The 21,400-nt window shown below is 55.0% G+C and overlaps 1 protein-coding gene across 2 annotated transcripts in view; it reads right to left on the bottom strand.

Moving 5' to 3' along the window:
* ZNF236 (zinc finger protein 236) overlaps positions 1 to 20,462 on the bottom strand; it is a 59,322-nt gene extending 38,860 nt beyond the window's left edge. For both annotated transcript variants that reach the window (XM_036245117.1, XM_036245115.1), the window contains exons 1-8: positions 20,408 to 20,462; positions 14,199 to 14,341; positions 12,895 to 13,059; positions 7,716 to 7,894; positions 5,357 to 5,481; positions 4,946 to 5,118; positions 4,043 to 4,186; positions 368 to 559 (exon numbers count right to left, since the gene is read on the bottom strand). In XM_036245117.1, coding sequence (XP_036101010.1) covers positions 368 to 559; positions 4,043 to 4,186; positions 4,946 to 5,118; positions 5,357 to 5,481; positions 7,716 to 7,894; positions 12,895 to 13,059; positions 14,199 to 14,341; positions 20,408 to 20,462 — 1,176 coding nt within the window. The remainder of the gene's footprint in view (positions 1 to 367; positions 560 to 4,042; positions 4,187 to 4,945; positions 5,119 to 5,356; positions 5,482 to 7,715; positions 7,895 to 12,894; positions 13,060 to 14,198; positions 14,342 to 20,407) is intronic.
* Positions 20,463 to 21,400: the final 938 nt, after the last annotated feature.

Here is a 21,400-nt window from a genome sequence, read left to right as displayed (position 1 = left end):
CCCTCTCTACCCCACCCTCCATGTATGGGACAGGCACACAGACACAAGCACAGTGCTGACTCCAAACAGTTACAGCACAGCCTCAAGAAACAATGAAACATTTCTTCTGTCAATAGGGACAGACACAAGGAAGTTCTGAAAAGCCTTCTTTTCAAGTACATTCACTTACAGAGAAAAAATTAGGGCTTTAAACTTTTAAAAAGTATATAGATTAATAAATCATTTAGTTCTGCACTGTCCACAAGTAATTAAATAAGCCTCTTATTTCACTGTAACTACTCAAATGGGACGTGTTTTCAGTGAAGACCCCTTTCCTCTGACCAGCCCCACGTCTCCCGCGCCCAGACCCGCGCGGCAGTGTGCTCACCTGCAGGATGTCCTGGCTGATGCCCACGGTGATGCTGAGCGGCTGGCCGGGCGGGGGGGCCGGGGCCTGCACGGGCTCCGAGAGCCCCAGCAGCTGCTGGATGACGTCGGTCACGGCCTGTGAGCCCGGCTGGCTCGCGGCTGGGGCCTGGGCCTCCGCCTGCTGCAGAGGCAGAGTCTGAAACAGCGTGGCCTGCAACACAGCGACATTCTCATTCAAACACAAACAACCACATTAGTTTGTACTTCGTTTTTTTAGAATGAGGAAAAATACAAGCATACCTTCCCTGTACGCTTTAAAATCTAACCATATTCCAAACAGATTTTAAATATAATCCCTCACTAATGTTTATGTTTGGCACAATACTGGCTCTTAAAAGAACATACTCGGTGAAGTTTCAACTACAACGCGGAAGGTTTGCAGTGTTAGGAGGTACCAGCAATTCAAGGTGGGACCTGAGCAAACCAGACTCCGGTGCCCAGCAGAATGAAGCACAGAAAGAGCTACGAAATAAGGGAATAAGAGACCACTTGGGCAAAACAATCAGCTCTCCTGGAAACGGGCGCAGGAGAACGGAACGCTCTGTAAAGCCACAGTGAGAACATCCACGAGGCTGCTGGGTGTCCGCAGAGACCTGGGCTGGAAACGCCACGCCGGAGCCAGCGCGGCGCAGGCGAGAACCGCCCCGCGTGCTCTGACGGTGGAAGCGGGGCCTCCCACGCCAGTCCAGCCCACACACAGCACAGAGTGGACTCTGCTGCCGGCGACACCCAGCATCCGGTCCCTGGTGTGCAAAGGCCCCGTGCCCAGGAAGGTGTTAGTGGCGGGGACAGTATGGACGTACCTGCCCTTCCTGCTCACTTTCTCTGTGACCTAGAACTGCTCTGGAAGTTGCTTTCTATAGTCTGTTAACAAAGAAAGTGAAGACTGGGAGACACACACTGGACTGACAATTAACCCTTCATCTTCCTTCACAGCCAGACAGCAGGGAGGTACAAACCTTCAGGCAAAAGGGGGGGGGCGCTATAAAAATAAATAAATAAACTACTGGGGAAAGCTTGGTGCCTTCTGTGGCACTTAGGTCCCCAAATTAACACAAAGTCCTCTCTGTTCTGCCTCCGGCAAGCCCAGGTTGGAGAGCTGGGTCCCTGGCCCGTCAGAGGTGAAGTGACCCTGGGGCTGAGCCAGCTCCATCCTGCACGGAAAGGTCACACACGGGATCGCTCTGCCTCGTTCCCGAACACCAAGAGCGCAGGAGCCCAAGAACTACCTCTGAAACAGCCAGGGCCTGGCAGAGGGCTCCAGGCGGGCAGCTCAGAAGGAAGGGAACTTTCAGAAGGGAAAAGCTAATTAGGTTCCCAAGAAAAGTGCAACAAGCGGAGAAGCATGTCTTGAAAAAGAAGCCACCCGACTGGGAGAGCGCCAGAGGCTCGCACTGTGCTCGCTGACGCCCCAGCGAGAGCCTGAAGGCGGAGTGCAGGACACCTGCAGGAGACGGCAGGAGGCCCGTGGGAAAGGGAGTTCAAAACACTGCTTATAAGGACACTCAATGAACTTAGTGAGAATTTCAAGGAACTCCGTGAGGGCCTCAAGAGCATAATAAAAGACCAGTCAGAAGTGAAGGAGGCACTAACTGAAATAAAGAATAACTTACAGGGAATCGATAGAGTAGGTGAAGCCAAGATGCAAACCATTGATTTGTAATATAAGGAAGCAAAAAACACTCAATCAGAACAGCAAAAAAGAAAAAAAAATCCAAAAACATAAGGACAGCATAAGGAGCCTCTGGGACAACATCAAGCGTATCAACATTTGCATCTTGGGGGTGCCAGAAGGAGACAAGACAAAGCAAGAAACGGAAAACCTATTTGAAAAAATAATGACAGAAAACTTCCCTAATTTGGTGAAGGAAACAGACATACAAGTCCAGGAAGCACAGAGAGTCCCAAACAAGATGAACCCTAAGAGGCCCACACCAAGACACATCATCATCAAAATGCCAAAGGTTAAAGACACAGAGAGAATCTTAAAAGCAGCAAGAGAAAAGCAGTTCATAACCTACAAAGGAGCTGTCAGCCGATTTCTCAAAATGCAACTTTGCAGGCCAGAAGGGTGTGGCAAGAAATATTCAAGGTGATGAAAAGCAAGGACCTACAACCAAGATTACTCTATCCTGCAAAGCTATCATTTAGAATCGATGGACATATAGTTTCCCAGATAAGAAAAAGCTAAAGGAGCTCATCACCATCAAACCAGAATTATATGAAATGTTGAAGGGTCTTCTTGAAAAAGAAAAAATAATAAAAGATGAACAATAAAATGGCAATTAATACATATCCATCAACAATTGAATCTACAAACAAAATGAGCAAGCAGAACAGAAACAGACTCATAGATACAGAGAACATTTTACTGGTTGCCAGGTGGGAGGGGAATTAGGGGGAATGGGTGAAAACGATGAAGGAATTAAGAAGTACAAACTGGTTGTTAGACTGAAAAAGCTCAAAGGGAAGGGGGGAGGGGGTGGGAAGAGAGAAACCAAAGAACTTGTACGCACATGTGCACAACCAATGGACACAGACGATAGTGTGGGGAAGGCAGGAGGGGCGGGAGTGAGGAGGAGGGGTCAACAGGGAAAAATAGGAAGGACATCTGTAATACATTCAACAATAAAGATAAGTTTCAAAAGAAAAAGAAAAGGAATATAAATTTTTTAAATTATCTGGATTATCATTCCAGGTTAGTCACTATACATACTTCATGTGCATTTTACCAAAGGAAATGGTGCAAACTCGTAATATTTGGTTGATTTACACACTAAAAATTTCATTAAAAAATACCCAGTCCAAAACGGAATTTTAAGACCTGATTTCACACCCTGACTGCTCCCAGTTTTAGGACTATTCACACGCCCTCCCTGACGAACAGGGGAAGGAAGGGAGACAGACAGCAGCGATGAGTCTGCAGCTCAGGAGCAAACACCAGGAGGCTGTGTTCCCGGGGCAGGCGCGGCTGTGGACGCCGCCCAGGCCGCCAGCCAGGCTCTCGGAACACACACCCGCAAGCTCCCGCTTCTGGCCCAGGTCTGCTGCACCACCCCCACGCGGTGCCACACAGTGCCACACAGTGCCACGCGGTGCCACAGCGGGGCTTAGATTCTGCCATTTACTGAAAGGTGGAAGTGATAGATGGAGGCTGAGCTACAGAATCCTACCAAAGAGAATAAAAGTAGCGCTTGAAATCGTATCATTTTAAATATACGTACTGAGAAATAATACAATTTTGTTTCCCAACATCCAAAGTCTGAGGAAAATTACCACTGTCATCTTCAACAGGGAGAAATATATCTTAAAAGGATACTTGATTTCTAAATTATAATGATAAAAATATTCACTGATAATCCCCAGAAACATTGCGGGAATTACAATTTCATAAACTGATGATTCCGCCTGTGTTACTGTTACTGGTTCCGGTGACAGGACCGTCTAACACCCCCTAAGTTTCACCAGATGCTTTTCTCCCGCTAACCAGAGCAGCAGAACCTCACGGCACGTAGAAAAGCGTGCACAGCAGTGCGTGGACGAAGCCACGTTCTCAGCGACACCGACCTGAAGGGCACGAGCACAATGACAGGCTGCGGGGAGAGCACGCCCGTCACCGGCTCGCCGGACTCACCGTTAACACGTGGGCGGCCTCCGCGGAGCTGGCGGCGCTCTGGGGCCCCCCCACGTGCATCTTGCTGATGTGTGTGTTCAAGCTCCCGAGGCTCTTGAACACACAGCTGCATTCTGTGCAGTTATAGGTAGGGCCATTCTTGACCTGAAAGAGTGGAAGACAAAAAATGGTTTTCTACACTTAATTACCAGATGAAAACGTTTGAATTAGGACACATCATAAGTAACCATTCCATTCAGAATGACAGAACCAGTGTAACCCTTAACGTTACTTTTTCCTGTAAATTAGCTCTAGAATCAGTGTCCAGCTCTTTGACCAATGCTGCAGTATGAGATGACTAACGTATCGGTCTCTTCTACATCGGAACTGGTTTGGGAGTGGAAACACGTGTTTTCAGTTATTATAACTTAATAAAAAGAAGGTGTCTGACGTATGTCCTCAGTGTCCTAGAGGGTGGAGTACACGGCCCAGAGTGAAGGCTACACAGAGACAGACGTAACTGAGCACTCGCCGGAAGCACACGGGCGAGGAAGGACAGTTACACGGCGGGTGAACCTGTCATCGCCAGTCCCAGCTCCGGCTCTCGTGTGGCGCGGTGCCAGCCCGCAGTGCAGCAGAGGGCAGTGGGCGGGGCAGGCCCAGGCGCGGAGAAGGCACCTGCTGGCTCGCCGTCACCGCGCCTCAGTCATCACGTACGGGCTGCCTGGGCTCACCTGCAGACGTCCCGTCTACCCCGACTCCTTGTGCAGAGCTAGCGTCAACGCTAGATCTGTCACGGGACTGAGCGATGCTCAGTCACTACTCTCCAGAGGTGTTTCTGGAGCATCTCAGTCTGCCCCACACAGGCCCCCAGATGTCGCAGGGCTGTGCCGAGAGCCCCCTCCGCAGCCCAGGGCGGCTCACCTCTGAGTGCACCCTCTGCACGTGGGACTGCAGGTTCCCCTTCTGAGAAAAGGCAGCAGGACAAAAGGCACAGGCGTGGGGCTTCTCTCCTGTGTGCTTGATCATGTGCGTCTGTAGCGCCCCCTTCTGGTTAAAGGCCTTTCCGCACTCACTGCACTTGAAGGGCCTTTCGCCTAGAGGGGAAAGGGACACAGAATTCCACGGTGAGCCTCTGACGGATTCCCACCCACGCTCGTCACCCACACTCAGGACCCCGAGCCATCCGTCCAGCCAGAACGCCCCCCGTGCCTGTAGACTCACACATCAGCCGCCTACCCCCAATCTCACAACGAGCACCCAGACCACGCAGCACGCCGGAAAGCCAGGCCGGCCCGCGGCCGTTGGCGCTGAGGCCACCAGGGGAGCCCGCACCTGTGTGGATCCGGACGTGCCGAGTGAGCTGGCTGGGCTTCTGGAAGGTCTTCCCACAGTGCGGGCACGAGTACGTGAATCCACTCCTGTCCACGTTCCGGTTGTAGGACCGTGCGCTTGCCGCCCTGCGGTGAAGGGCTCATGAGGCTGTCTCCTCTCGCCAGCGGGCAGTGAGAGCCCCGGGAGGGTAGGGGCTGGTCACCAGGACACGCTTCAGCGAAACGCGGTCCCACCTGAGGTGTGTGACCCTGCCCACACATGCGTGCACACAGACATGTAGTAGCCTTGCGTACCCAACGTCATAAACATTCACCTTGTCCACACGTACAGAGCGTGTTGGCGCAGAACGCCTCTCGCAGACAAGCTTCGCCTGTGAAGTCAGACACCCGCGCCTCTGCCACCTCCTTCCTCCGTGCCTTCGTGTCAACACCGCCCCCGCTGGCGACGCCCCAAATCCCACCTCCAACCACTGCGACACCTGCACTGACCTGTCCCTCGCCCGACCTCCTGGGGGCAGCTCACCCGCAGTGGCAAGCACAGCTCTCAGCTGGCCCGCCCGCTCCCCGGCCAGTCTGAGCCGCAGGACTCGGGCCCCTGCTGCCCTCCCCGACCCCGACTCCCAGGGCAGCTCCGAGGGGGCCGGCCTCCCTGACCCTCCGAGGGCCCTCGGTCCGTCTCTAGCACAGAGGGTGGGTCTCCGCTCCTCTGACTCGGTGGTCCGCCTGCTTCGCCGACACAGCAGCCGTGCCCGAGTCAGGCAGGCCCTTCTGTGGTAAGACCCCCGCAGGCTCCACCGCCCGGGATAGGCTCTCACTCCCTGGGTGGTCTCAGGCCCCACAGCCCGGCCCTGCCTGTCCTGGTGGGCTCTCATCGCTCAGACCAGTGCGGTTTTACTTCCCCCTCAACACCACACTGAGATTGTTGCACCGTCGGACCCTCCACTTGGTCCCTGTCGTCTTCCAGTAAATGACAGCCCTGTGAGGATGAGGCTGTGCGTTTGCTCGTCCCTCAATCCCAGTAGGCCCAGGGCCAGTGTGTGCTAGTGCATGATGAGCCCCTAAATATCATCCACCACCTCTCCAAAACCTGAGACACATCAGACGTGCCTGTGTTAACTTTATCAAAGTGAAACCAGGTGTGTGGAGTGCACGCATCCCACCGGGAGACAACTCCCGGAAACAGGGAGAGTGTGGGGGCTGCACGGCGTCGACAGCGACGCAGTGAAGGCCTCTCTGCAGGTGTTCTGGGGGCAGCCAGCAGCCTTTGGAGTTGCACTGGAAGGCGGGGTCGGGGCTGTCGCTGTGGCGGTTCGAGGCGCAGGGGAGACCACGTGCTGGCGCCCAGCCCGGGACAGCAAGCTGGGCGAGCGTGAGCTGCACGTGACCTGGGCTCACGGGAGCACAGAGGGCAGGACACAGCAGTAACACGGAGTTCCATGTCAGTAACATGTGTGGTCAGGAAGAGGCTCACTGTGAAATTCTGAAAGACTTATTGTTTTATCGGGAATAAATGTACGTATATATGGGCATGGTTGATAACATTCTGAGACTAAAACCAAACTGTCTGTGTTTAAACCCCTGATGCTGTAAAACCTTGGGAAAGGTACTTGTTCTCGCTTTTTAATTTATTTCTTCTCATCTGCAATCAGGGACCTACAAGTACACTGGCTGATCGGGCGGACTTCTTTGTACATTTCTATTTGCGCCAAGTACCGTATCAGGCTCATTAGCTTGTGAACAGTGATGGAGGATGAAATAAACCAGTGCTTTAAAAGGGCTCCTCTGGCCCTGGCCGGTTTGGCTCAGCGGTTGGAGCGTCGGCCTGCGGTACAGAGAGACCCAGGTTTGGTTCCCGCTAAGGGCACGTACCTCGGTTGCAGTTTGTCCCCAGCCCTGGTTGGTCGTGCGGGTGGCAGCCACTCGATGTGTCCCTTCACATCGATGTTTCTCTCTCTCTCTTCCTCTCTCTCCCTTCCGCTCTATCTGAACAAAAAATGGGCAAAAAATGGAAAAATGTCCTCGGGTGAGGATTAAAAAATAAATAAATAAATAAATAAATAAATAATAAAAATAAGAGGGCTCCTCTGACCCCCGCGGATCCACTTCACACACCGTCACCTGCCCGTAACAACATCACAGCACCGTGTACTACAGTTCTAACATTAAAACACAAGTTAAACTTTCTACCCACATAGCTGGCACCTACTTTTAATTTCTAAGCTCATCTTCCCTGCTGCAGACATGAGCTGCACCTTATAAAGAGGTCCTGATGCCACCCCAGATCACCAACACTTTGACCCATCGAGCAGCATCTGCCGTCTGACGCGCAGCCCCGACCCCCCGGGCCGTGGAGGCCGCACCTGATCTTGTAGTGGTGCTTCATGTGCTCCTTCAGCTGCGCGGCCGTCTCCAGCTCCCTCCTGCAGGCCTTGCAGGTGTGGGCGCGGCCGCCGGCCAGCTCCTGGCGGTGCTCCTCCATGTGCAGGGCCAGCTGGCTCTGCAGAGTGAACTCGTCCCCACACTCGGAGCAGATGAGGTTCTGCGGAGGACACGGTGTGTGAGCACAGCCGGCACCCAGAGCCACTGCTGCTCCCGTCAGCGCAGACGACACTTCCCTCGGACACCCCGTTCCCGCCTCGCAAGCAGTGCATCGTCCTGTCTAAATATGAAGGCACAACCACTCCTCGGTTGGTAGAAAAAGACAGAAATGTGGGGAAGAGGATGAGAACTACACAATGTTTGAGCAAAGTGCGGTGTTCAGGTCAGCTACAGGCGCCTGGCATTTTGTCCGTCTGTGCCGCGAAAGCTTCCGAGAAGCAGAAGGCTTCACGCGAAAGGCTCAGGAGGGGACTCGGCTGTCAGCCGATAAACCGCGCCACGAGAAAATGGCAGCTGGTCCATGTGCAATGGAAACATCTACCACTCTTTCGTCTCGTTTATGGCAGTCGATCACAGAGAAGTCCGGCACCGTCCAGGCATGGCCGCCGAGCACCTGAGACGGGTCTGAGCAGGCCTGCGGAGTGAGTGTGAAATGCACACACCACCCCAAAGACCTACTGCGAAAAGAAAGAACATAAAGAGCTCAGCTTTGGCCAGTTTGGCTCAGTGGTCAGAACATCGGCCGGTGGACCAAGGAGTCATGGGTTTGATTCCGGTCAAGGGCACGGACCTTGGTTGCAGTTCATCCCCAGCCCTGGTGGGGGCTTTGTGGGAGGCAGCCAGTCGACGTGTCTCTCTCACGCTGATGTTTCTCTCGGGCTCTCTCTGCAGATAAAAAAAAAACACCCTTGGGCGAGAATTAAAAAAAGAAAAGAGCTCAAACACTTTCAATGTTTGAGTTCTAACATGTTGGGTATATTTTCATAAATATAGTAAAATAAAATTTACCTCCTCTGCCTTTTATACTTTTGTGACATGCTGCTAGGAGCCGTGAATTCCTCGCACCGCAATGGGACGCACGGCCCCGCGGCTCAGAGCTGGGTGAGGAGCCTCACGGCCTGGCGGCTGACCCCCGACCCCTGCAAGTCTGCAGACAGGGCGTGGGCGCCTGCACCCACCCAGCACCTGAGCGACAGCCAGGTGTGCACGGAGCAGCCCTCAGGGATGGCTGACCGGAGGGCTGCTCGTGGGAATCCCACAGCACAGCTGCTGCTTGGACAAGTCTCGAAACGAGCTGTCCACGGTGAACAAGGGCTGAGGGGCCTGCAGCGGATAAGCTCTTCCCACAGACCTCACGCAGCACAAAGCCCTCCTTCCCCCCGCGTGTCCTGACTGCTGCACTGACTCAGAGATGTACGTGCCCGTTCACCAGCTCCGCTCAGCATCCTTGCAGAAAAGGACGCGCACGAAGGAGAAGCGTGGCGAGCAAGCCGGTAACGACTGCAACTACGTACCTCTTCATTAGTATTGTTACATAAGAACGTAAGGAAATACCAGATTTCTACATTGTCAGTATCTTGTTGAAAATAAAGAGAGTTCTTTCTCGGAAACAATCAAAAAGAAAAAATACCTTAGAATTTGCTGCCGCTTTTTTTAAAAAGTGACCTCTGAGCTCCTGAATTTTTATGGCGAACTGTTCCTCTCCACAGGCTGCCCCAGACCCCGCCGGGCTGTGAGCGGAGGCTCTGCACCTCCCGCTTCTTCTCCAGCTCAGACCCATCCGCTCTCTACTACTTTACCTAACGACCAGATCAGTGCATTTCAGGAGATGCCAGCATGACGACTCAGAGATCTGTCAGGATCTGAGTGAAACCCTGCTTTGTGAACAGTTTGCTCATACAGTGAAAGCCACGTTAAGTATATGTGCCCTGGGCCACAACCAAAACAGGCCACGTAAGAGAAAGCCCCTCCCGTGCTTTGTGTCCAGCAGGCCACGGAGCCGGGATCACATGCCCCAAGGACAGCTTGGGCCGGGGCAGCAAGAGGCTCCACGCCATCGCCTTCCCGGAGCCAGAGGGGCCAGGCCCCAGGCTGGACGCAGGACCTCGTTCTCCCCGGAAACAAACTGTTTGGGCGATTTCAGGGATCGCCACGCGGCGAGCCGACATCAAGGAGAAAATGCACAAAACTCGAGTCAGATTCCATGAACATGTAACTGAAAGACCCCCCAAAGGATATAAATAAAAACCTTAAAACATTTAAGAATAAGTTTAGATAATGCACTGAATCCACATGAACAGACATTACTGAGTGATGTTTTAATGAGATAAAGATTCAATTTTGCAAACATGTTCAATTCTCCCCTAGAACAACCTAAAAATTTAATGCAGCCAAAATAAAAACACCAACTCATTTCTAAGTAGGCAAAACTCTAAAGCTCACGTCAAGGACAAGCCAGAAAGGAGAGTAAGCGGCACACAGACATGTGCTCATCACTCCAGGCAGAAACCCGCCAGCAAACCAGAAGATCCGGGTGCCCTCCTGGGGTGAGGCCCAGCAGAGGGACGGGGACAGAGGGCTCTTGGCTTGTGTCCCTCTGTCTTCTAAGAAGGGAGGTTGAAATCAAATGCTCATCACCTGATCCCCAGCCCTCAGCCCCGGGCTGTCTTTGCGGTCACGCTGACCGAACCCGAAAGGAGGGCCGTCCATCGAGGGCTGTGGCTCAGAAGCGGGGCCGGGGCCCTGCAGCAGAAAGCAAGCTGACCTCAACGACCCTGCGCTCACCCCCCCCCCCCCGGCAGCAGTGCAGTGCGCGGAGTGGTGCACAGCCGTGGAGCCACCGGGCTCCCGCAGCACCACTGCAGCCGGCACGCACTGTGCTGCCACGTGGCAGCCACGGCACGGGCCACACGTGGACCTGGGAGAGCTAGCAGCCTGGGAGGGTGGCAGGACCGGGTCAGCGTGAACCCACAGGCTCTGGCACGGCGCGGGCGCTGTGCCTGCCCCGGAAGACACGTGGGTCAGACAGACAGCTGAGGCTGCAGGCAGCACTGCTAAGCACCTCACAGAGCCAGAGCCCATAAGTGAATAGACTGGAAATTTTACTATTTGACCATTTAAAATTTTTTGCCAAGGGGGAAAAAGTTAGAAACTGAGAAAGGGCAAAAAACTAATTTCCTAGGTATGAAAACAGCTGGTACAAAGCTACAAAAATAGACCGGTAATCCCCACCACCTCCCCAAACTAAAAAAATTGAAAGAAAAAACGCTAATGGCTAACAAACATGAAAAGATGCTAACTTCACTCATAACCAAAAAAATCCAAACGACACAATGCACCATCTTAAACGAGCAGATTGGGAAAACAGGCATGTAGCACGGATGCCGGAGTGGCGTGAAGAAGGGCATCTCGCACACGGCCGGCCGGGTGCAGACGGGCAAGACAGCTTCAGAGAACCTCTGACGGTATCTGTCCCAACTCCGGACTCACACATGTGTGCAGGGAGAGCTGTGTCACGAGGTTCCGGCAGCACACACACCCCCCCCTCCCCTCCCCCCCCCGCCGCAGCGCCGACACAGCGCCCTCTGGATGCAAGGCCGCCTGCCCGGAGAACTGCTGCGCGACCCACGTGCCGACACCCAGGAAGCAACCTCCATCCCACCACAGTGGCCTGCGCCCACGTCACACCGCGTGGCTGCGAATCTATGGCGAGCAGGTGTGCGTGACCACGCGTGCGACAGCTGAACGGAGAGAAGAGGCACAGAGCAGCAGAGGAGCCTGGGCACACCCACACCGCCCGCGAGAACTGGAGTCGCGGGTGATGGAGACGCCACTGTTCACACATTACACATGCCTCACTTATGCAGTAACTTTAAGAGATAAAAAATTATTTATTTTATGTAAAAATTAAAACCATCTTAAAAATAAACAAACCTAGACCTGGCCGGTTTGGCTCAGCGGTCAGAGCATCAGCCTGTGGTCCAGAGAGACCCGGGTTTGGTTCCCGCTAAGGGCACGTACTTAGATTTCAGTTTGTCCCCAGCTGTTGGTCGTGCGGGTGGCAGCCACTCGATGTGTCCCTTTCACGTCGATGTTTCTCTCTCCCTCTCTTCCTCTCTCTCCCTCCCGCTCTATCAGAACAAAAAATGGAAAAAGTCCTCGGGTGAGGATAAAAATATAAATAAAATAAACAAACCTACACAGAAAGTAGAAACTCAATTTTTAGGATGCACGTTTTATACATGTCATTTGAAGACTGTATGTGTTCTCCGCCTCAGGAGAAAAGTTCACCCAGTGATCGCCGGCAGTCGGCCTGGGCGGCAGAACGGCAGGTGGCTTTGCAGCGCCTCCGCTTTCCGCGTTTCGCGTTTTCTGCAGTGATAATGGGGGTGGGGTGATATTCGTGAAGCCACAGCCACTTATACTTGGAACGAGGCCCCACGCCCGCAACAGCAATATGGCCTGTCACCCTCAAGCTCAGGACGCTCCCTCGCTATGTCACCTGCTTCCCATCGTCATGAACACCTCTCTCCTCCCAAATGTCCACAGGTCAGGGGATCCAGGAGCACGCACAGGCAGAAAATTTACTTTTGGACACTCCAGTTTTCTACTAAAGTTAATTTCTGTTAAAAAAAAAAAAAGCAGGGCTTGGCTGGGTTTTCCAGTGGTTAGAGCATCGATCGGCCTGTGGACCAATGAGTTGAGGGTGTGATTCTGATCAAGGGCACGTACCTCAGTTGCAGTTCGTCCCTGACCCTGGTCAGGTTGTGCGGGAGGCAACCATTTGATGTGTCTCTCTCACATCAATGTCTCTCTCTCTCTCTCTCTCTCTCTTTCTTTCTCTCTCTCTCTCCCTCCCCGCTCCCTCCCTCCCTCCCACTCTATCTGATGATAAATGTAAAAATATCCTCAGGTGAGGATACAAAAAGAAGCAGGTAGGCGTCTCTTCCAGCCAACGCAGACATATTTTGATCCTCCAAATATACTACACATCAAGTGTCTGAACAGCAAGTGACCTGGCAGAAAGTAAAACGTCCCATCCGCGAACTGGAATCAGCAGAGGCCAACGTGAGAGCTCGGGCCCCAGCACCTTGCGAGGCTCTGCAGGGGTGTGTCCGGCCCAGGGACGGGGCCAGGACTCGCGAGGGGCGGGGCAGCTACCTCCTCCTTCTCATGCAGCATGACGTGCGCTTTGAGGCTGGCCACGCGGGAGAACTTCTTGTTGCACACAGGGCAGGTCGGGTCCTCCCCATTGTGGGTGCATCTGTGCAGCGTCAGGTTGAACTCCACGTTGAACGTCTGGGGGCACTGGTCACAGCGATGTGGCTGTGGGGAGAAAAGTCGAGCAGCCGCTGGAGCACAACCTCCCACAGCAAGTGCCGTCCAAACGCTGACAAGCACCGCGATCCACTCTTCCCAAGACACTCCGACGCCTCTGCGGAGCAGTCGATGACCGACCGACACGTCCTGCAGAAGCGTCCCGCAGGAAGGCTGCGCCCAGTGCCGGGCGGGCTCTCTGACAGCAGCTGGGAGGGACTTCGCACTGGGCCGATTTTCCCTCCCTTTGCAGCCAACCCCACAGCTATGGACAGAATCAAGCAGATAGTAAAACAAGTAAAATAAGCAATCGTGAAAACGTTACTAGGTTTCCACAGAGCTGCTTATCTCAGCCTGAGAGCTTCCGCAGAGGAAGGTGCTCCGCCGCTCACGGCAGAGGGAGCGTCACCTCTGGCATCTGTGTCTGCGGCGGCAAGGCCTTAGCGAGGACGCGGGCGTCCTCCGGGTTTTCTCGTGGGAAGAGGCCCGTGGGCACGAGTGTCCACACCAGGCTCTCAGCACAGCAGCCCCCTCACCTGACCGTGGAGCGGAGCCGCCCTGGGCCCGGGCCCTGGGAAAGAGCTCGGGCTGCCCTGGCCTCAAAGGGTGGGCTGGCTCAGTTCTCCTACCTGGAGGGAGCCGCAACCACCTTTCTCACTGCAGCCTTAACGGCCACCTCTCGTCTGTCAGGCAACCATCCCACTGAGACACTGACACCCTCATATCTTCCCACAGGGGCCCTACGAGGGTCCACACCTGTGTGAGAGCCCTGCTCCCCGCTGAAGTGCGACCTAACACATCTGAGCACCGTTTTAAACTGAAGACACTCATGGTAACCGCCCTGCCGGGGACGCAGCACCACGGCCCAGTTCTGTGTCCGTGGAGGGAACAGAAAGTGCTGCAGAGGGTATGTTTGGCGACTGTCTTCCCACCAGCCAGCAACTGCAACAGACTCTCCAGGCCAGCTCTCTCCCTCTCCATCTCCTAACAACCAGGAACACAGCCACAGCTACACAAGCACGCGCTACTCCCAGAACGTACAGTGCCCACACTTTAGGGCTCTGAATGATAGGAAACAATTTCAGTGCACAGGAGGGTGCTCACAACCCCCCGTTTCAGCGCCCACATGTCTGCCCTGAAACACACACCTTGTCATTGCGCTCGTGGTCCCTCATGTGGCGGTGGAACTGGGACTCTTTTGGAAATGACAGCAGACAGATTTCACATTTATGGAAACTTGGAACTTGATAGGCATAATTAGTGTTCTCCGCATTCAATGTTAAAACTCCATCTATAAAATTGTGTAAGTACAGACAATAAATACCAGTTATTCTTATCACATAAATAAAATTACTTGGTTATCGTTTAGAAACCAAATCATGTCAGAACTTTGAGAGATTTTACATAAAATTCATGACATCTTGAGTTTTTCAATGGACATGCTTCTAGGTTACAAGAAGTGTGAGGTGACCGGGACGCAGCACAGCAGCACCTGACCTCTGCCTAAGACTTCCGGGGCGAGCTCCGCTCCTGAGGCTGGACCCCCAGTGCAAACATGGGGAGCAGAGTGCTCCCAACTGCCTGCTGCTTCTGTGGTCTCTGAGTCATACCGATCCCGGAGGCACCGCACCTCTCGGTCATTCTAAACCATTCCAGTGGAAATGCAAACGCTGCTTCACGAACTCGTCCGCCTCTGACAGCCGCGGAGAAGCGAGCCTGAGGCAACAAGAGCGGAAACTGCGCTCAGACAGTTGCGGTCTCGGGAGGTGAAGGGCCGCCACGCTTTGGACCATCCTCGGGTTCACAGCGTGTTTCTCTAAACCCACTTAGGTTTACAAGCGGCTGTTAACTTCACACTGTTTTCAAATATGAACAACTATGGAATAATCATCGACAGTTGTCAACAGTGTCATAGAATAAAGAGGTCCTAAATCTCTCCAATTCTTGAAAATAAGTAAAATATACTCCGAGTCTCATCATTTGAGCTTAAGTATATAATACATATTAACCAAAGATAGACTGGAAATAGGTCACATATGACTGTAACAAACTTGACCCAGAAAGACCAGAATTTAGAAATTCAGAAGCAGGGTAGGGTTAAGCTGAAGACGAGAATGCTCAGGTTGCTCGAATTCCCCTACACCTGTGCTGACAGGTACCCACACCTGAGCCAGCAGCCCCCCGCCTGAGGAGCCTCCGCCTCCGCCTCCGCCTCCGCCCTCGCCCTGCAGCGGGAGCTGCAGCCCACAGACAGCAGCCTGAGGACGGTGGGCAGGAGGCGCAGCAGGGGCTGGAGAGCTGGCAACAGTTGCAAAAGTTCTCCTGGCTGATTCGGAAACACTGATGGAATTCAAGGCTGCAACTTCATTCATAAATGAGACGGGTCTCCTAAGGAGAAGATATACCTAACTTTTATTTTATTTGCTCTTAACTATATCTATATTCTATTCAAATTCCTGCACTAAACTAATAATGAAATGTTTAGACTCCCAAGGCCCAAATTAAAGGCTGACTGGAATCACATACACTGATATGCTCTTACCACTTTGGGAAACTTTCACTACGGAGGGAAACAGTCGGAGGGGGCAGAACTGATCTAGGTCGTCAGACCTGAGGACAACGGTTAGTCTCATCAGAGTACTGACTGGATGGAGCACAATGGGGACTTCTGGGGTGCTGTTAACGTCCCATTTCCCAATATAAAAAATTGCATATGTATTTGCGTGGACTGTTATTTTAACTATATCATCTGATGCTGTTGTGGGAGAAAGTTCTGGCTGTGGGAATTCACAAACACTGGTACTGGGGTCAGGATAAATGAGAGGGAATACACCTGTCACAGGGTTAAGACAAATACTCAGGCAGATCCTCGTTAAAGGGTTGGGTTGCTCATACTCTTACAGCAACCGCTGCCCAGGAACGCGATCTCTGTGCCCGGTGTGCTCTGAGAATTTGTGTTTGTGTGTCTGTCCACACGCCAGCACCTCACTGTTTCGATGTTAAACTTTAGAGTGAGCGGCACGTATACTTTATACTGAGACACTTTAAAACATACACATGGCCACTGAGACGGTAAGCTGCCCTGGTGCTGCCTCACATCCCCGTACGGCTGTCTCAGTCAACACCACCTCTGCACGCTCTCGGGAAACACGTGGCGAGATCACCCTCAACACGCGGGGCAGAGAACACTTAGTGAGTGGGGTGAGAAGACCTGGGGTGCACAGGTCTGGGGAGAGCCGTGAAATACAGACGCACAACTGCTGTTACGGTCTCCATTCATCCTCTGAAGATGACTCAGGAGAACATCCACCTTCCACCCATAACTGACACAAGGTCCTCACAGGTCACAGAGATCAGGCTCCAGTAAACAGGAAGGCCCTCTCCTAGGAAGATGCTCTGATCGCCCCAGGCCTCCTCGGTGCCAGGAGCAGGAAGGCGATGGGACTTCCTGGCTTACAGCTGGGCTGGAAGCACCGTCTACTTCTCAGAGAGGGAGCTGGCGAGCTGTCTCTGTAAACGGTCACGTGGCAAATGTTTCAGACTCTGGGTCAGAGGGCCTCTGCATAACTACTCCAGTTGGCTACTGCAGCCCGAAAGCTACCAGTGATGAGTGTGACCTGTTCCAATGAACTCTGTTGCCCAGACAGGCTGGGCTATAGGTGGTTGGCCCTAATCTAAAGAAAAAGACGGGAATGCAAAAGAAAGTTGTATGTTATAGCTCTTTAGTTTCAGGTAAAACTTTTATTGAAATATAACATAGAGAGAAGGGCAGATCAACAAGAAAGTATTCACTATATATTTATATCTACATATATATGTATATATATATGTGTACATATATATAAAGTTTTTTGTATTATCAAAGGAAGACTGGCACTATGCACTTTGACCCAGAAATAAATAAAAGTTGGCAGCAGCACCTACTTTTAACAGCCCCCAACTGGAAACAACTAATGTATCTATAGTCCAAAGGATAAACTAAATGACAGTTGTGGTCACAGAGTGGAATACTATACAACCGTGAAAATGAACACATCTCTGCTATATAACAATAGGGATAATCTCACAAAAACAAATATTGAGTAAAGGAAGCCAGGAACAAAAGTGTACATAGTACACGTTCGACTGAGTTCAAAAGCAGGCCAAGCCAGTCTACGGTTCCAGCATGAGCCGGAGAAGACAAGGGGGAGGCACCAGTACTGCCTGGGAGGTCACAGGAGCCTTTAAGGTCCTGCTGATGTTCTAGGTGCTGGTTACCTATGAAAGCCCATGAAGCTCTCCACTTAAAATCTGCACACTTTTCTGTGTAGATGTTCTATCCAATCAAAGTAATTACTGGAACACATTTCCGGCTTCCCTTGGGATGCCCCAAGCTATGGCAATCGGGAAGTGGAGCAGAGGAGGAGCCTGCCCGTGGACAAAGCAACTGCTAACTTACCACTAAAAGAATAATAAAGTCTTCACATGTGAAGTGCTACGTAATCACACCTTCCCCAGAATCCCAAATGCTCCAAGCTCCTGCCTAGAACGCTCAGTCACAGAGTGAGGGTGCGCCTTCGTGAAGAGATCTGTTCATCCCCGGGTGCCCGACGTGGTTACAAAGTTGGGGTTTTAAGCAGAATCCATCTCCCCTGACCTGTTCCCACCAACAGTGCCTGGTTTTGCTGCTGAAGGCCCCTCATCTGCACCTGCCTCGTAAAGTCCACCTGCTCTGCGGTCCCCACTCCTCCCAGGCAAGGAAGGGTCGAGTGTCCGAATGCAACCAAGGAAACCTGCCGTGGCCTGACCAGGCAAGCTGAGCGAGAAAGGGCTTGTTTACCCGTCTGGCTCGAGGTCTGCCCACCCCAGCTCTCTAGACATGAAACAGGACAAACATCCCTCCATCGGAAAGCAACTGAGCGGGCAGCCCGCTGAAGGTGCCAGGCCGGGAGCAGACTCATGCCGTTCCACTGGAAAACCAAAGGGAAGCCACACAGACCTGCATGTGGTTTCCGTCAAGGTCACGCTGCTGCTATGTAAACTAAAATAACTAAGATACAGAAAAAAGGGCCTCCCTCACTCACCTCTACATGGCCAGGGTCATGGCAGGCACAGAGCCGGCGCTGAACAAATGTTCCCGGTCACCCTAGAAAGGAGGCTTACTTCTGTGCCCGAGTGCCAAGCGCATTGGTACTTCGAAGCGTTTTTGAGCAGGCCCATGCCTAAATGTTCAGCGAGGTTCTGCCCCACACCCTTTCTCTGGGCAGCCCAGGCTTCCCCGACGCCACAGGGTGCTCTCACCATGGGACACTGTCCCGAAGAGCCAAAACAGTAAGTTTTGACTTTCACAAAAAACGTCGATGCTGCTTCTGCACTCGCCCGCTGTGCCTGAGGCTGGAGTGAAACCGTGTCCACAGTGCAGCCTCCCAGCTCGGTGCCACCACCACCTTGATCCATGCAAGGCCTCGTGCTGTCGTATTAGTTCACTTAGGAACCAAGTAACACAGCCAAACTGCCTTAGCATGGCTGTGGAAGGGCCTTGCGGAGCCCCAAAAGTGTGGGGGACTCCCAAGGGCCCCCAAAGCCTGCTTTGGGAACCACTGTGGCAGACGAGGAATGACTGAGAAGTGGGAATGCTCAGAGAGCTGGGACACTGAGCCCCACACAGCAGGGGAGGAGGTGAGCCCTGGGCATGGGGACAGTAAGACCAGACACACAAACACTGGCCTCAGACTACAGGGGGCTCCATGCTGGAGCAGGACCGAGAAAGGAGAGCTGGGCCTGGACAAGAGCAGTTGGAACCCCGGAGGCCTGGGTCTCTAGTCAAGGGAGAGAGGAATGCACTCCAGAGTTTTAACCAGGCAGTGGACCACCTGATTGCTATTTTACAGGGACCCTTGAGGCTGACAGGCCACAGATGACAGGACGGATGAGCAGCGACCACTCCGAAGGCTCCTGCAGAAGTGCACCTGACACACGATGGCCACGCGGGAAACCGAGGGCCAGGGGAAAATACACCTTTGCAGAGAAGCTACAAGACCTAGTTGTCAAACACGAGGTGATCGACAAGGACAAGTGCGAGGACTGGACGTGAGAGAAGTGGCCCTTCAGTGTCTTGCACCTTCTTCCAAGTGACCCAGACAGTGTGCCTGATGCGGTTTCTGGCGGGAAGCATATTAACGACATACAGAACAAGGCCACCACGACGAGGGACCTTCACAACTTCCTACCAGCCACCACCAGCCACTAATGAGAACTTGGGGGGCGCTGGGCGATGACCCAGGGACAGCTGCGCACGTGGACGGCGGCCCAGCGAGGCCCAGGCTGCAGGCCGCACGAGGGGTCAGTCCAGACTGGAGTGCGTGCCCTCAGTCCGATCACAGCACGTCCCTAACTTCCCTCTCCACTGCACCCCCTTCACAGAGGGCCCCAGGAAGGGCGTCCTCAAGATGCCTGCCGACCGACGGTGGCTGCGCACCTGCACCTGTACTCGCTGAATCTGAGCGTCCCTCCCGCAGGGCAGGGGCACTGAGTCACTGGCTGGGTCCTGCGCGGGATGCATCCCTCTCAGGGCTGCACTCTGTCCCGGAAGCAAGAGCCTGGTGCGGCCCTGAGGGCCAGGGACACGGAGGACCGCGGCTGTCACCCCGGCTCCCCGCCAGCCAGCCAGCCAGCCAGCCAGCCAGCCAGCCAGCCAGCCAGCCAGCCAGCCAGCGGCTCTGCTGCGCCCGGCACCTGCGTCCACAGGCCTCCCGAGCCGGGCGGCGGGCCTGGCGGGGCGCGATACCCGCGGGCGGGCGGAGGACGCAGGACGCGCGAGGAGGTGGAGGAGGGAGGAGGTGGTGGAGGGTGGAAGGAGGGTGCAGGGTGGAGGGAGGAGCGCGGAGGGAGGAGCGTGGAGAGCGGAGGGAGATGGAGGGTGGAGGAAGATGGAAGATGGAGGGTGGAGGGTGGAGGGTGGAAGGAGGGTGGAGGGTGGAAGGAGGGTGGAGGGTGGAAGGAGGGAGGAGGGTGGAGGGTGGAAGGGGGGCGGCCGCAGGAGAGTGGAGGGAGGAGGGGGAGGGGGAGGGGGAGGAGGGCGGCGCGCACCTCGCCCCCGGCCCGCCGCCGCCGGCCCAGGAAAGTAGGCCCAGCCGGCGGAGGGCCGCGCCGTATCATTCCGCCCGCGCCTGCGGCCGGCAGTCGGGCGGCAGCGGCGGCGGCAGCGGGAGGCGGTCGGCGCGGCGCGGTCCTCGGCCCTCCTGGCCCCGGCCCCGGCCCCGGCCCGCCCGACCCCTGGCCGCCCCGCCCGGCCCGGCCGCTCCCGGCGCCCTCCGCGCCGCATCCGGGGACTACATTCGCGCGGAGCGGCACAGCGGCGGCGGGCCGGGCCGCTTACCGGTGTCGCCGCGCGCCTTGCTCTCCTTGGGCTTCGGGGGGCGGCCCCGCGGCATCGTCGGCGGCGGCGGCGGCCCACCCCTCGGCCGCACACACACTCACACACATACGCCCGGCGGAGCGCGCACGCGCGGGGACAGGCCGCGGGGACGCGGCGCGCGCCCGGCCGAGCGCGGAGGCGGGCGGAGCGGCCCGGAGTTCCGCCGAGCCCCGGCCGAGCGCCCGCGGGCCTCACGTGGGGAAGGCGCCCGAGGGGGCGCACGGCAGCGCTGGGACCGCGCCCACCGCGGCGGGTTCCATGGCCCGGCGGGCCGCGTTGGGGGCGGCGGGCGCGCGGTGGGGGCGGGGAGGGCGCCGTGCGCATGCGCGCTCCGCGGTCTGGCCTGGTGCGCACGGAGGGCGAGCGGCGTCACCTGGGCCCGGACCCCGAGGGCCGCCTCACCTGGAGGAGCCTCCCGGCGGGTGCCGGCCACTCCCCCCGCAGGCCGGCCGTCGGGCACCGAGGAGGACAGGAGCCCTCTAACGGGGTGCTGAGACGGCTCCCAGGGGCGCTCGGCGCACCGCGGACAACCCACCGCCTCCCTTTGGGCGCCGGGGCCGCGCCGGGTGCGCAGGGCCTCGGGCAGCGCCCTGCGCCCAGACCGGGTCTCACGAGGGAGACGCACCCGGGCCCCTGTGCGGTCGTCCACGGCACCCACGAACTCCACGGCTTCAAGTGTGGTCTCTCTCGCGTACTGTCCCTTCTGATTCCCACATCCTCGCGGCGACCGGACGGCAAGTGTCCGTAGGCTAAGCTGCGCTGTCGAGGAGGAACGGTCAACGGCTCGAGCAAGCCCAGGAAAGGAGTCCGACACCCTTGGTGCCCTTGGAAGCACGAACTCGAGGCAATAAGTAACCATCACCACCTACATCAAAGTATTATGAGGGAATACAAAGGTAAAGTGTTCCAAAACTTGGAGCCGTGGGGCAAGAAAGGCACAAAACTAGTCAAAAT

This window comes from Molossus molossus, unplaced genomic scaffold (assembly GCF_014108415.1).
Source record: "Molossus molossus isolate mMolMol1 unplaced genomic scaffold, mMolMol1.p scaffold_m16_p_6, whole genome shotgun sequence".
In the NCBI taxonomy this organism is placed as follows: domain Eukaryota; kingdom Metazoa; phylum Chordata; class Mammalia; order Chiroptera; family Molossidae; genus Molossus; species Molossus molossus.
Note: the sequence above shows the minus strand (reverse complement) of the source record. Positions and strands in the feature narration are given on the sequence as shown.